At 38.7% G+C, this 15,031-nt stretch overlaps 1 protein-coding gene across 3 annotated transcripts; it reads right to left on the reverse strand.

The window, feature by feature from the left end:
• Nucleotides 1-540: 540 nt before the first annotated feature.
• LOC113071039 (la-related protein 4-like) lies at nucleotides 541-14,256 on the reverse strand. 3 transcript variants are annotated; one of them, XM_026244405.1, is made up of 17 exons: nucleotides 13,610-14,256; nucleotides 11,030-11,156; nucleotides 9,909-10,052; nucleotides 9,661-9,748; nucleotides 9,404-9,540; nucleotides 9,219-9,322; nucleotides 9,027-9,137; nucleotides 8,892-8,945; nucleotides 8,594-8,806; nucleotides 8,391-8,494; nucleotides 7,653-7,694; nucleotides 5,645-5,854; nucleotides 5,234-5,285; nucleotides 4,976-5,134; nucleotides 4,765-4,886; nucleotides 4,490-4,685; nucleotides 541-3,339 (listed from the first exon to the last, which is right to left on the reverse strand). In XM_026244405.1, exons 1-17 carry the CDS (start codon nucleotides 13,721-13,723, stop codon nucleotides 2,947-2,949), a joined length of 2,370 nt encoding a protein of 789 aa, XP_026100190.1. In that variant the 5' UTR covers nucleotides 13,724-14,256; the 3' UTR covers nucleotides 541-2,946. The 3 variants fall into 3 exon arrangements, with proteins under 3 accessions (XP_026100190.1, XP_026100189.1, XP_026100191.1); XM_026244404.1 differs by having other exon boundaries at nucleotides 4,765-4,889; nucleotides 13,610-14,253; XM_026244406.1 differs by lacking the exon at nucleotides 7,653-7,694 and having other exon boundaries at nucleotides 4,765-4,889; nucleotides 13,610-14,252.
• Between the last annotated feature and the right edge of the window lie 775 nt (nucleotides 14,257-15,031).

Genomic DNA, 15,031 nt, shown 5'->3' on the forward strand with positions numbered 1-15,031 from the left:
AAAACACTGAAAAAAGCATTGTGGTTTTAAAAAAAAAAAAATGTAAGCAGCACAACTGTTTTTAACACTGATAAGAAGAAATGCTTCTTAAGCACCAAATCAGCATATTAGAATGATTTCTAAAGCATCATGGGACACTGAAGGCTGAAGTGACAGCTGCTGGAAACTCAGCTTTGCCATCACAGAGATCAATTGCATTTTACAATATATTAAAATGGAAAATAGTTATTTTAACTTACTTTTAATATTAAGCAATATTACTGTATTTTTAATCAAATGAATGCAGCCTTGTTGAGCATGAGACTTTCAAAAAATATCCAACCAGTAAATGTCAGAAAAATACTACAAACTTTCTCTTTAATTTACTATATTTTAAACAAGTTGAATTTGAATTCAACAGAGTACTAAAAGCCCGCCTTAAGTTTAAAAAGAAAAAAAGATTTTGTATTGACTTTAAATTTCTTCTTAACCAGACAATGGCAACACAAAACAGTTTGACAACAAATTAGAAACAATACAGCAAAATGAACCAGTCAAGGGTAAGGCCAAAACAAAATAATTTATTTTCTTTTTGTGACAATTTATACAGACAGCTAGAATTTAGTGTCTCACTTCAATCCAATGTTATAGAATTCTTCCCTTTGCCACACCAACCTCTAAATCAATTAACAGTAATAATCCAAACCTTAAAGAGAAATTTGCTATTTTCTGTAGATTTCTGCAAGCCGGTCAACATCAATATCATTACCTTATGCTCCTATTATAATTTCACATTACATAATAAGATTTTTTTTTTTAAACAAGTTAGTGCATTTCATTATCCTAAACCACTAGCTGCTCATATTCATTAATGAAAACAAGGAGGGAAAAAAAGCCCCAGTGATTTATTATTTACTAAGCCTCTAGTAAATGCATCAAGTATTTTCTCTGCTGAAATCGCCAAAAAAAATAATAATTATATATACACAAATATGATAAATCTGTGATTCTCTCCCAATGTCTTTTTGTACATAGTCATGATAACAAACTTACAAGGGACAGGGGTTGCATGGGGGATGGACAGCAGAATTAAAATAAATTAAAAACCAATTTTTAAAAGCAATACTTCACAATGAATTGAACAGCAATACTGTATCCTCCTGATTAAACGTCCAAATTACAGCATCAATTCACCACAGCAACATTTTTTATAATGAATGCAGTGCACCCCTGCTATTTATATTCCCCACAGTCACTATCAGGTAACATCTACCAAAGCGACTGTCAATTTCTAACTATCCAAACACATGCAACCCTATCAAAAAAAAAAAAAAAAAAAACACACTGGCACTGGCATAGCAATGACAAAACTCACATTACCATAGCAAAGCTATATGAAACTTTGCAGCAATCATAACGAGTGGATTTTGCAGATATTGCTATTTATCCAACAGTCAAAATGTTCTGTTTAGGGAGGAAGAAATGTATCAGTTTAAATAAGGGGTTTGTATTACAATTCATGGAGGACACATTCAGGGACTACCAAGCACATTCGATTCTCCTTTCAATCTCATCTCCTTCAAACAATAAAACTGCATGAAATGACCATGCCTTTTAAGCTTTGCAGAATTGGAAGTTCATAAAAATGCGAGACCAGTATTGGTGCTGTAAATGACAGGAATGAGATGAAACGTCACCCTGAGCCAGATAACCCACTCTGGGCATTAGATTTGCAATCAATAAATCATCATAAAAATGACTGAAAGAGACCTGCACTGTTGATTGTTGACAAAAGCTGAAAAGAAATCAGGATCCAGCTTGAGCTAAATCATCATGATGGCCAACTGCTCCATACAGTCAAGCCAACTCTGAATGTACTGATAATGAATATAAGAAACCCTCTAAATAAGAACTAATCCACATAACGAACATGATTCGGACTCTGCCTTGCATTATATTTCAATCCACCACCACCTTGTTGTAAACATAGTCAAGAGCCTGACTGATTATCAGGATATTTGAGCAGTCCAGGAAGGAGAATGCACAAAAAACAAAAAGGACAAATCTGAGATGACACAAAGTTCATGAGTGCCTATGTACCTGACTGTTAGAGTTGTCATTCACAGGCTGTTGGTTACTCAAACTAGCTACAAAAACAATGACAAATCACATAAAATTAAAAAGAAACAAATTAGCAAATCAGTGACATAACAACATCATAATTGGCAGGCTTTGACTTCATGAAGTGACAGTAGGCTATATATTTCAATCATTAACAAGGCTCCAAAGTTGATCGTAAGTAAATCCGAATGCCAGTTCCAGAATGAATCATGAGCTACAATATATCACGCAAACTAATGCAAAACTCCAGACCAAATCGCACTGTCAGCCCTAAAGTTACTTGCAAAATTATTCACTGAAGCACACGTCGCGTATTCTACACAGGATCTAAATCCCAAATTAATAGACTATAAAGCAAACCACAATTTAATTTCCACAGTCAAATCACCCTGGGGGTCGAGCACCCTGTGTCCTGGGATTGCGAATGAAGCAACCAAAAAACAAAAAGATGAATCATTGCATGTCAGAGTGATATCTTTGTATAGGTTTATAACATTGTTTATGCATGTTCTTTTTCTTAGTGCATATGCTCTTTGCAGACACCCACCCATATTCCCCTCTCCCAAACTAAGAGAGGCCACCCTCCTTTCAAGAAGAAAAAAAAAAATCTCACATGGATTTACATTCTGAAGGGATATTGTCAAGTCAGAAGCATAAAATGTTTTTTTGTTTGTTTCCTATTCGATGGCGTCCTTCAAGCAACAGCTGCTTCCAATTTCTTATGCCCGTTTTGCCTGGATACCCCAGTCTGTGCATTGTCACTTCATGAGACTTTTCCTCTGGAAGTGCTCCAGGCAGGAGAGGTGAGTGCGTAAATATTCATACAATAAGGATTTCTGTTTAGAGTCATTGCTTTGGCGATATGGGGGGGATGTTCTGCTCTTTTCCAGTGTGTCTGGAACCTCCCTGGGGGGAACCGCGATGGCCAAAAGGAGGGCGTCTCTGCTGCTCCCGTAGCTTGAACCCCCCTGCACCGCTTCTGGGGGGTCCACTGCTGCGAGAAAAGCCCTGGGAGTCACGGGCCTGTCGGCCCTCCCTGGCCTTGTAGTTACCCCCCGTTTCCTGAGGCCGCTCCTGTTTGTTTGCAGAGCTGGAAGGCTGCTGCTCCTCCACCTTGTTGACGCGCAGCTCTCTCAGAGGCTGCGTGCTTGCATTGTTGGGGCTGGAAGTGGATGCTGGAGGAGGGGGATCCTTAGGTGGTCGCTGACATACTTCGGCGTAACTGAGTTTGCGAGGTTCCTGAGGAGAAGGGGGGACAAATCAGAAAGGTTTCTCATTTTGCACTAGCCTTTAAGTACTGGGAGACACATCTCTACTACACATTCAAAGATAGGTTACAGAACTTTGAATAGCTGAGTATAGCCCTATTCGGACGGGACTAGTTTTACAGGGGGTCGTTAGAGAAATCTGTGTTTCACAGATGTACTTGGTGATTTCAATCCTGTCCGAATTGGTCACGTCTGTGTTTTTCTCACACAACCTCTGATAATTCCAGAGCAAATTACCTACTGTTTTACAGCAAACTCAGTGATCCTCTGAAAAAACTAATCCCATCCGAATGCGAATGTCTGTGATTGCCGGTAATGTGTTATTTCACAAGGCATTTCCTTGTGTGTTTTGGCCAACTTGAATTACCGTAGATGCTATTAACGCATGCATGTTTGATATTTGCTTCCCGGCGAAGAAATAATAATAATTTAAAAATTACAAATAAAAATAAAATCAAGAGCCAGATCACGTAAACTGTTAACACTGGCTATTTTAATATCAGCATCAGGTAAGATTACTCACGTTCATTTATTCACTCAGTTACATAATGTTTTAATTGCAGATGTACCTTTATGAAAATTAAACCTGGGTTAAGCCTACTACTACTAAAAAACACGCAGAACAAGTTAAACTAAAGAAACCACACATTAACATGGTTTTGCTATACTAGCCATTTAGTATTTACTGTGTAATAATACTAAAGGTAATCAATCCGAATGACTATATGCAATGCATGCATACAGAGCGTGTGATCTCTGTGACACCCAGACACACAAAATAGACCCCCTCCCACCTCTGTAATAAACACAGAGATGTTAGTCCCATCCGAATTGGTACATGAAAATCGCAGACGTTAGGTTGTAAGAATCAAAACTCAAACGTAGTTTAGAAAACTAGTCCCGTCCGAATAGGGCTTAAGGGAACAAGACTGTTTCTTTTATATGACAGACTAGAAATAATGAAAAAGTGCAGAGAGAATGAAAAAAGAATGGGGTCTTGAACCTACATCCTATCGAACACAGAGTTTATAGTTCTTCAGGAAGAGTAGAGACACTCACATCACTGACTACTTGGCCCTTCTGAATATAACCATCAGCCCCTGAGAGAAGCAACAACTCACCAGTGCAGGAGTACTGGAGGGGACAGTGTTAGATTGGGGGGTGGCTGCAGGTGTGGACGAGCTGGCCTGAGGCTTTGGAGCAGGTGCTGTTGGGGCAGGGGTGGGTGCCACAGCTGCGATTGGGGCAGAGGTCACAGACGTCTCTTTAAAAACCAGAAGCTCCATCTTGTCTGGTTTCTTCTCCAGGTGGTTGGAGCTACAAAACACAAGTAGCAAAACTCAGACACTAATAAAAACAATATTCAGTATGTCAGTCATTTGTAGCAATTGTTTACCTGGAGGTCACAGGATCAGGGACGCGAGCAGTCATCTTGGCTACAGGCTGGGTGGGCCTGGAGACAGTCTCCTCTGAGACTGGGCCTGCGGGACTCGCAGCCGACTCTTTGTTTGAATCCTGCTGCTGGAGAGAAATTTAAAAACAAGCGATGAGCAAAACAAAAACTATCAGTCTGGTGTTCAAATGCTTTATCGTATTTTTTAGCATACCTTTTCTCTATTTAGGCCCCGCACAACATCAGAGAGGCGGTTCTCCAGCACAGGCTCCCCCTGCGGACTGGCAGAGCAGCCGGGCAGTGGTGGGAAGTTGGAGGCAGCCAGGTCAAACTTGGGGGACGGTACCTTCACTTGAGACAGGGGAACTGGTCTCTGTGGAAACGGACAAGAAAAAAAAAAAAAACACAATTAAGAAGGCATAAACAGGGAGAGGTTCAACTGTAACCAACAACACAAAAAAAAATGCATTACTGTTGTACGATCATCCTCTCGCCGCCTTCGAGTGCCTCTGTATGTCGTTCTCCTGAAACAAAAGATTAACACAAATGTATTAAATTGATTGTGATTGAAACAGAGTTAAAATGACATTCTAAAGGAGGTGAAAGGCTCCATAATTGCACTAGTTCACAAGGCTAAACTAAAATAAAAGGATTACATTTTGTAGGTCACATGGGACCGGGAAAAGAGGGCAGCAACTAATGAATATTTTGATCATTTATACAGTAACATTTAAAAGTTTGGGGTCAGTAAGAGTTTTTATTTTTTTAAGAAATTAATACTTTTATTAAACAAAAACCTTATAAATTGATCAAAAGTCAGTAAAGACATCTACATTGTTACTATAGATGATGTTCAGTATTAAGAAAGGAGAACCCAACAAACCTTCCACGTCCCGCCATGGTACCATCATCAGTTGGATCATTGGAAGCTAGGTGTGGAAAGGATGAGTTGAGCTCAGCAGATGACAGCACTGGCCCAGCGCTGGATGGAGGCTGGGGGTTGTGCAGGCCAGACAGCCCATCCACAAGAACCACCGGAGACACAGTGGAAGACAGACCATCATTAGTCCTCGTCTGAGGCTTCACATGGTTCCTACTCGGACAGCAGAAACAGAAAAACACATGAGATTTTCTTCTATTTAACACCGTCTTCTGTCCATACAAACTTTTTTTTTTTGCTAATAATTGTACAGCTATGGATGTAGATGATGGTTCAAGTAATGGGCAGCATGCAATTGCTCCAAAATAAAAATGGAGACAAAAAGTATTTTTCCTGCCAGTGAGCTTACATTGGCATCTATCTCAATTATAGAATTATATACACATAACTATACACAGTATACAGTAACTTATATTTAATGCGATTGTTTGCGATTAATCATTTGATTAATCATTAGGTTAGGTACGAGGCTTTCGGTTTGTTATGCATTTCAAACCGAACGATTAGATGGACTAACTAAAAGAGCTGAAAGTGTGTGCCCCTTTGAGGTCCGACGCTAAAGTGCCCTTGCGGTCCGGTCTGCGATTTCTTCCAAGGGAAGGGGCGTGCGATATGAATATTTTTGATCGTGGATGATAAAAATGTCCAGTTACGTTACCATCGACACAGGTATTTATGTCTATGTCCAGTACCGCCGCTCCCACACAGAGTACGTTACACAGTATTGGACGAACTCCCAGTAGCTCCAAAAAGAAAAGAAAAACTTTCGTTTTATATGAACGTAAAATAAATATGAAAACAGAATTATAAAATATGCGTTTCACGGTGAAGACCGTAGACAGGCGACGCACACGCCATGCCCGAAGCCGGGCGCGTGCTCGCTCTCATCTCATGTTTGCATCTGTCGGCTGACTGCACATAATCATAACTGATGGCCTTAATATTCTATTACAGTTTCAATGTTCCCGTCTAATTAATTCTAATCAAATATCCACTTAAGCTTTCATTTTTGACCACCTTTTTGTGATAGAAATACTAGCCTCTATAATTTCTTCAACAAAAAAATGTGGACATCACAACTCTTACACAAACGAATCCTTGTTTTTATTGAAGTAAAATTTTCTTGTGTCATATTTCTGAATGCTTGAGACTATAAAACTAAACGGACAACTGTATTAGTAAAATCAGAGCCATAAGCAACTGTAATTTGTAAATAATAATAGTTTTATTTTGTACCTGCATAAAACGGTTTATTTTTATTTGTTGTATTATGTGTATCTTTGTTCTGTTTTTTGAATAACAAAGATTTTTATGTTTTTAGGTGGCTAATTGAGCAAAGTGCTTCCATTTATTTTATTATTATTAGTAGTAGTAGTAGTAGTAGTAGTAGTAGTAGTATTAGTTCAAGAATAAAATATCGTATTGATATCGGAACTGTCGTATCAAAATGAACCATGAATTTTGTGAACCATTACACCCCTAATATATATTAAAAACATTATCTGCTGTAAACTCACTTCAGGCATTTAAATTAGGGCTGTAAATTGAGTAAAATATACTTTTTTTAGATACATTTTTAGCAATTCAAGACAAAACTGTATGCACTAAAATGTCACTTTCAAATTTATTCTGACAGCCCTTAATCTAAATGTTTTTTTAAAGGGATAAAACAAAGAAATGTTTAACCACTGCTCAAAGATCATTCAACATAAAAAGCTGTTAGTGTAATCAATTCAGTGCCAATATAATTAAGACACAAAATAATTAACGTAAATAAGGTGATAATAATTACAGTAATTTTCTCCTTTATAATCCTCCACCACTTATTTTGTTAGTAAACCAGAATTTTTAAGCTAGAGAGCTAAACACCAGAGCTGGTATTTTAGCTGTCAGAACAGGATAGTAAGAATGGATTGATGATTGTTGATATTGGAAGTTTTTGAAGCTGTACCTGAAGGCATTTATTACATTCTTTCTTGAATAGAGTGGAACACTGTGGGAACAGTAAAACAATATCCACGTGATCTACTGTAACTGCCTACATTCTTACACTACACAAAAGAAGCTTGTACATGAATGAAACATAACTCTTTTTTTTTTATTCTTTTTTTTTATCAAATACAAAAATGGGAATGCAGATTTCAGACATTGTTTATAATGGAGTACAACAGTGCCCGCACCCTTTTCAGCGGCCTTGGTTCTGAGAGTATTCTTAGTAATTTTCTCATGAAAAAAAAAAAGTAATTGTTAAGTTCTAACAGAAAAAGTACATAACGGCTTTAATGAAGCAAAGAACTACAATCCCAAGAAACATTGAAAATGATTTGATTTATTTAATAGAAATAGTTTGAGAGTGTAGGGAAACTATCACATCATTCATAGTGCTTCATGAGAGTGGGTGGGCCCTAAAGTGTTCTTTTGATTCTCTGATTGGTGGATTTTTTATGCAGAATCATGGGTAATGTAGTTTTTCACCAGGAATTCCACTGCTAAACAGTTATGTAAAGTTAATGAAAGCATATACCATGGATTATAACCTCAAAGCTTACAGTAATCCTGTCTTTTAACAGTGTAAGTTTAATTTACTGCTAGAACCCTGTTGCACTCTATGATGAGGTTTGAACTATACAGTTAATTATGGTAATTCTAAATAAACTGGTGGTATAATGAAGAGACCAACTTGACTTACCGGTTCCTGCTAAAGGGACGGCTAAGGTTGAGAGAAGTTGAGCCAGTTTTGTAGTGTCCAGGTGAGCTAAATCCATTGACAAAACCACTGTTGGGAAAAGGTGCCTGTGGAAAACCGCATCAGTTAAAATAATACAATTAAAAAAATTAATTACAACAAAAATGACTGTCAGGTGCATCCCTAGTCAAACTAGAAAGACGTACGAGTGGTGTCTCAAAGTATGGAGTCGGAGATGGTGTCCAGGTAGGAGGTACTATGCCGTAGAGAGGGTACTGCTGCTGGGGGCTGTAAACAGGCTGCATGAAGAGAGGGGAGCTGTACTGGGACTGAGTGTGAGTTTGCTGAGGATACACACTGCAGTCCAGGTTGCGGTAACCATTCTTCGCAAAGAACGTGTTGATGGCTTTTATTCTGGCCTGAGAACAGGAAACGCAAAAAGGTCTGAACCCATCTGCCGTGTATAAACTAATTTAACGCTGCACATTTTTGTAAAGAACTTACCATGATTGGTTTTCCCTGAAATGTCTTCACTTCTTCCCTTAAATATTTGTATGCCTGGATGGAGGAAGCCCAATTAGTTTCAAATCCAAGGGTAAGCAGTTTGTTAAATCTCAAAATAAAAACAGAAACTCATACCTGTTGAGCATCTGTATCCGATTGGAATGTAATGTACCAGTTGTTGTTGTGTGCAAACTCCACACTTATTACCTTGGGACAGTTGTCATTCTTAAACAAGGCTTCCACTTCCTGATGAGAACAACAAACACACACATAAAATAAGAGGATCCTAAGAGAGCCACAGTTCGACTTCTTAATGATATTTCTCACCTCAACAGGAGTTGTTTCAGGGACTTCTCGCAGAATGATGATGCATCGCTTGTGATTTGGCCGCACTTTTTCCCCTTTTTCATCAACTTGGACCATCGGAGATGCTGTAGGCGGTCAGAGCAATATACATTTTCATAGTGTGAATAAAATAAAACTGGACCATAGATGAAAATGCAGGCACGTACATCTGAGGACATCCAAGATGAGGTCCGTGTCAGTTGTGAGGACCTTGATTCCTTCCATGCTGGCAATAGTCCAAATAGGGACAAACTGGTCACTGTCCATTTGTGATATTAGGTAAAGATCCTTAGATAAGTTCTCCCTGTGGGATGAAAGAGGAGCATCGATAAACGCAGCTGATGGGAGGAGAATGGCCGTAAAGTGCTGTTTACTCGGTTGCATTAAATTGAAAGCTTACATCACATTACACGGCTGCACTTACCTGGAGAAACAAAACTCCAATTCTTTTTTGAGAGACTCACGCAAGGTCTCTTCAGAGACAGGCTGTTCCTCGGGGAGCTTGGACTCCACTGCATGTAAACAAAGAGCATAAACAAAGGTTAAGTGTTTGGCAAATGCCTGCTGACTGAAAACACCAACAACAGTTAGCAGTGATGGATTTAGGAGATTTATCTAATAAACATGTACACACGAACCATATCATATTTCAAAATGATGAACATCACATACCATTAGTTGCTGTAGTGTGCTCAGAAACCGGGATGCTTTGGTCAGGGGGGTCCATACCGTTCACTACCCCCACTACAGTACCAGCCGTGCTGTTGTCCTCAGGAGTGGAGAAGCCAGGCGCGTACTGTTTACCTACAGAGTTATCTATGTGAACAAATGAAAAAAAAAAAAGACAGATAAACTGTTATAATCATAAATGCATTCAATTAGATTTTATTATGTATTTTGTCTGTGTTGTGGTACTCTCCATAATGGAGACAGAGGGTGACTCGGAGGAGAGGAATTGTTAAAAACGTATTCATAAGTTTATGGTTGGACCAATGTTCTTGAACCTTAAATGTGGGCGGAGCCTTGCTATATATGGAGGGTCAGGAAGCTCTCGCATTTGGGTGAACTATCCCTAAGGAGGAGCAGTGTAAATATAATCCAATGCATTTCTTAGGAGGCTTTTCCACTGGATACTGACTGTACATGTGTTCAAAATCAGCTAGATTCATTTTTTTTTTTTAAGTTGTCTTTAACTTGAAAATGTCTAAACTGGCTATATTTATGGCACAACATTGGGGAAAAAGTGAGATATAATGCAACAGCCATCTGTCTGCACATTGACCATCAAAACAAGTGCTTCGCAACTAAATCGGTTTAAAGTTTGGGTTCAGTCAGGCTTTAAAAATAAATGAATATTTTTACTCAGTAAGGATGTATTAAATTGGTCAAGTGACATTACAGACATTTATAATGAAAAAAAAAAACAAATGGTTTTCACAAAAATTAAATAATGTTCTGAGCACCAAATAAGCATATTGCAAGGATTTCCGAAGGATCAGGTGACACTGAAGAGTGTTGAAATGTCTGCTGAAAATTCAGCTTACATCACACGAATAAATAACTTTTTAAAATAGAAAACATTTGTTTTAATATTTCATGATTATAACTGTTTTACTTTATTTTTCATTACATAAGCATAGCTTTGGTGTGCACAGGGCAGGGGACTTTAAAATGTTTACAAAAAAATCTTATCAACCCAAATGTTTGAACAGTAGGGTATATGCATTCTGGAAAAACACTAAGAAATCAGTGGCATGGAATTAAGATTTAGAGCACATGGAAATTTCCTTTACCTTTAGCCGTATTGTTCTGGGACCAGGGGGAGGCCACAGTGCCATCCACAGGAGCTTCACTTTGTGTTGCAGGGATCTCCTGCCAAACCTTGGCATTAGGGTTCAGACCAGCTCCTTTAGCAGTGACCTGAAACAACAGAAGGAAATGCAATGAATTTATTAAACCCTAGGTCTTTAAAATACATTTTATAGCATAATCACGGTCATTGTGACATTGCTTATTCTCTTCTCTTTTCTTGTCTCTCTTTATAAGCATGACATGTTAACCACTTCCAGTGTCGTTCCCATGACACCAAGGTTTGTTTACATGTCTTGAGTGACACTGAGAGCAATGGCAGATGAGCCCACTTCACCTCCCTTCAAAAGCAACCCAAAATGCCCACAGAGAAAGCCAAGTGCTTAACCAGACAAGAAAGATGGTACCTCAGTTGATGATAACAGTCTAATTTGAAAACATTAACCTACTATAATAACCATACCATTGAAAACAGTGCCAGGATTTCTCTTTGCAAATAATCAAGAGTGCTTAACTTTTAAGAAATGAAAGAAAAATGGTTTAAAACAGTATGTATTGGTGGGAGAATGCATTAAATAAATTCTCAGTCAACACTGAGTAACACACAAAGGCAGCACGAGGTGAGCAGAATCACATGGGCTCATGTTTACAACACATGAACAGCCAAAACGACCATTTTATTATTGTTCACAAGGCCTCTCATTCAAGATAGCAGCAATCTCTATAGAAGAGATTCAGCCTTATTTGTCAGTAGTTCCTGCATATATTTTATACAACATTTCAATTAATAATCCATTTTGAGCAACATTTTTTTTTTTTACTGTCCAGTTAGCATGTTTCTTCTCCACCAACCAAAAAATAAAAATAGTACAAAGCATGTAGTTTCGAGTCTGGAACAGAATATGTGAGTGATGAAGTGTTTCAGCTCTAGATTTATTTTATTTTTTTCAATAGAATTTTCATTCTATTTTAACACACTGTGGAAATCCAAAACTGAGAAGACATGAAACATGCTAATTCTGATATACAAGCATTTAAAAGACTATCCTTTAGTTCACACGTTTCTGTTCACTTCTATTCACACTTAAAAGGAATATACTGAGGCAGCTGAAATGTAAAAATAAAAAGGTTCCCACGTGTTCCATGTATTACACGTTTAATATTTTGGATACAAATTGTGCATCCAAAATAATTCGTACCTGCTTATTTCACATGGCCAGGGGGCGCCAATGTGAACAGACACCTGCTTCCTAACCTTCATCCTCCTCATAAACTATCAAAAACAGCTGTTAAGCTTTGTGAGCCTGTAACACAAACAACACTAAAAGACCCTCTAGGATACTAGGATAAAGAGTTTCTAGTTGTCAGCCTGAAGATTTAAGCCGAAAGCAGACATATTGTCACTCCCAGGCTAAAGTGCAGGAAATGCGTATTCAGTGTTTTTAAAAGAGCAGAACATCGGCTTACAGCTAGACAAGCTGAAACAAATATTTGCTAATTATTACTCAGAAAACTATATCAACTTCCAAAGTCGATGTAATACACATATTACATGGAGTTCGTCTGTTCTATGAGGGTGGGTTTTAACTTCACTAGAGCTCATGTTTGTCATATGACTGCGTGAATAAGCTTATGAAAGCAGGCCGTTGAATGAATGCTGGCGAATTACAGCGGGTTTTGCTGTTGAATTTGTCAACTAAAATCAGTATCTCTAAGCCAAAATAGGTATTACTCTATAACTAACAAGCAAAATTATCATGTGTGTATCTTCGCTAGCATATGGGCTAATTTAGCCGGTTAACTCCTGTCATGCTCGACAGACTTAAAGGGCCAGTTCAACCAAAAATGTAAATGTTATCATATCGTGTCAAATTTCCCTTTATCCAGTACAAACAAAAAGGTTGGTGGTATTTGCGTTTATTACCATAACAGCTTCACATGAGATTCGTATCATGACAGATACAGATACAATTTACATATAAATTTGACTTGCATTATTTTGCACATACACAGCTTTATATATAAAGGACTCTGTAAATGTAGGTGTGAAAAAAAATAACATTTTACATGGCAGTTTCAGAAAGCATGTGCTTTTATAACACATAAGGCTATATCAGGTAGGATGTGAGAGACGGACAGCCTCAGTCTGTTCATTCATTTTACTGCATCGTTTTCCTGTGAAAGTCAATACAGGGACTTCCGCTGTCATTCAGTCGTTTTTAAACGACGTGAGCGTGGGGAAGTGACATTTTTGTGGTGAAGTATCGACTGTGTGTGAGAGAAAGCAGTCTTAAAACCACAAAAATGCTGCCGCAGATTAGAAATGGCTTTTGCAAGCGGTCCATCTATGAGATTAATGAATCATCCTGTCAATCGCCAGCAAGAAGCGTCTTCGACAACATGGCCAGCTTGCAATTTAGGTGATGTCAGAGCTTGCACGCTATGAGAACCGACCGATGGCCTTATATAGCGAGCGATCATACTTCCTATGACCCTATTTTTAAGAAGGGCAACGGCCAGAGACCGATCGTGTTGTTGGGGAGGGGTAAGAGGCCCCGACTCACCATGACGCCTGAGTCTCCCCCGGTCCCGGGTGTGATCTCGTCCTCCCCTCGGGGTTTGGGTCCCGGCTCAGCCTCCTCCTGCAGCTGCGGCTCTCCGCCCTGGTCTGAACTCATCGGCCGCTCCTGGCTCACCGCGCCTCCGTCGCGCTCTCCCGGCCCCCCTCGAGTCACGCTGTTTGTTGTTCGAGTAACGTTAGTAAACTAATACACTAGTATGCGCACGGTAGGCGGTCCGGTTGAAAAACCTGAACTTATTAAGCGCTCGGTAATGAAAGCTCAGAATGCGAGCTGGCTGACTAGCCACCGAATGGGCTAGTTCTCTTGCTAACTAGCTGGCTAGCTATAAATGCATCGACAGATACGGCGCAGGCTCCGATGTTTGTCAACCGACGGGTGAAAATGACAGCGCAAGCGCCGAAAAAAGCGACTTCGTGCCTAACGCGCCTTCCTCGCGATTTACACAAGCGACAGTGCCATAGAGTGCATTCCGAAACGGGCGACCGAAGCGGACACAGGGGACACGCACCTTGCCAATGAGTAGGCAGACATTAACACAGTCCGCCACCGTCCCACACTCCTCAGCGACCTCTTGATACCCTCTGAAGTTGATCTGCTCAGCTTCCGGTTCGAGCAATGGCTGACAACAAGCTGCCTGCCAAAATAAATGTCTTTCTCCTAATAAATATTTAAATGTACTCCTTCTATGCTGCTTACTCTTTATTTGTCATCCTCTCACTCTTTCGCTGTCTGAACACACTTGGCAATAAACTCATTACTTTCTCCTGTATTTTAGTAAACTCAGGAAAAACATCTAAAATAAACTCTACCAAAATACAGAGATGTTTTACAGACAGATGTTATTCAATCAAAGACTTAATCAAAGGGGGAAAAAGTTTAAGAGTAATGGAGCATTTCACCCAACCAGTACATTTAAATGAAGACAATATCTAGTCATTATTACAATATGAATGCTAATTAATAAACATGGCAGATGCATCATGGCATGCAGAGAATGATCCATTCATGACTGACATCTGGGTTTACTTTATACTGGAAATTGATCTTAATTGTCTAAAAATGTATATTCAGTCGGTTTTTGTATCAGATAAAATAGTGCATGAACATAGGGTCAGCTGTTCATACTTTATATATTTAATGGAATACATTATTTTATATACATATGAAATAGTGGTTTGCTTGTGTGCGTTATGCTGAAATATTTACTTGGCTTAATTAACCAGGGCTTAGTTTTTTTCATTCCCCTCCTAAATTAAAAAAGAAAAGAAAAAGAAAACCAAGGGCATTAAATAATAAGTTTTTTTTTAATTTGCATGTTGCAACAGCATTACCATAAATATGATAAATACAAACAAAATTAAAGAATAAGACATAGACAGATGAACAATTAATTTAAATAAATTA

The sequence above is a fragment of the Carassius auratus genome, unplaced genomic scaffold (assembly GCF_003368295.1).
Source record: "Carassius auratus strain Wakin unplaced genomic scaffold, ASM336829v1 scaf_tig00005796, whole genome shotgun sequence".
NCBI classification, from domain to species: Eukaryota; Metazoa; Chordata; class Actinopteri; order Cypriniformes; family Cyprinidae; genus Carassius; species Carassius auratus.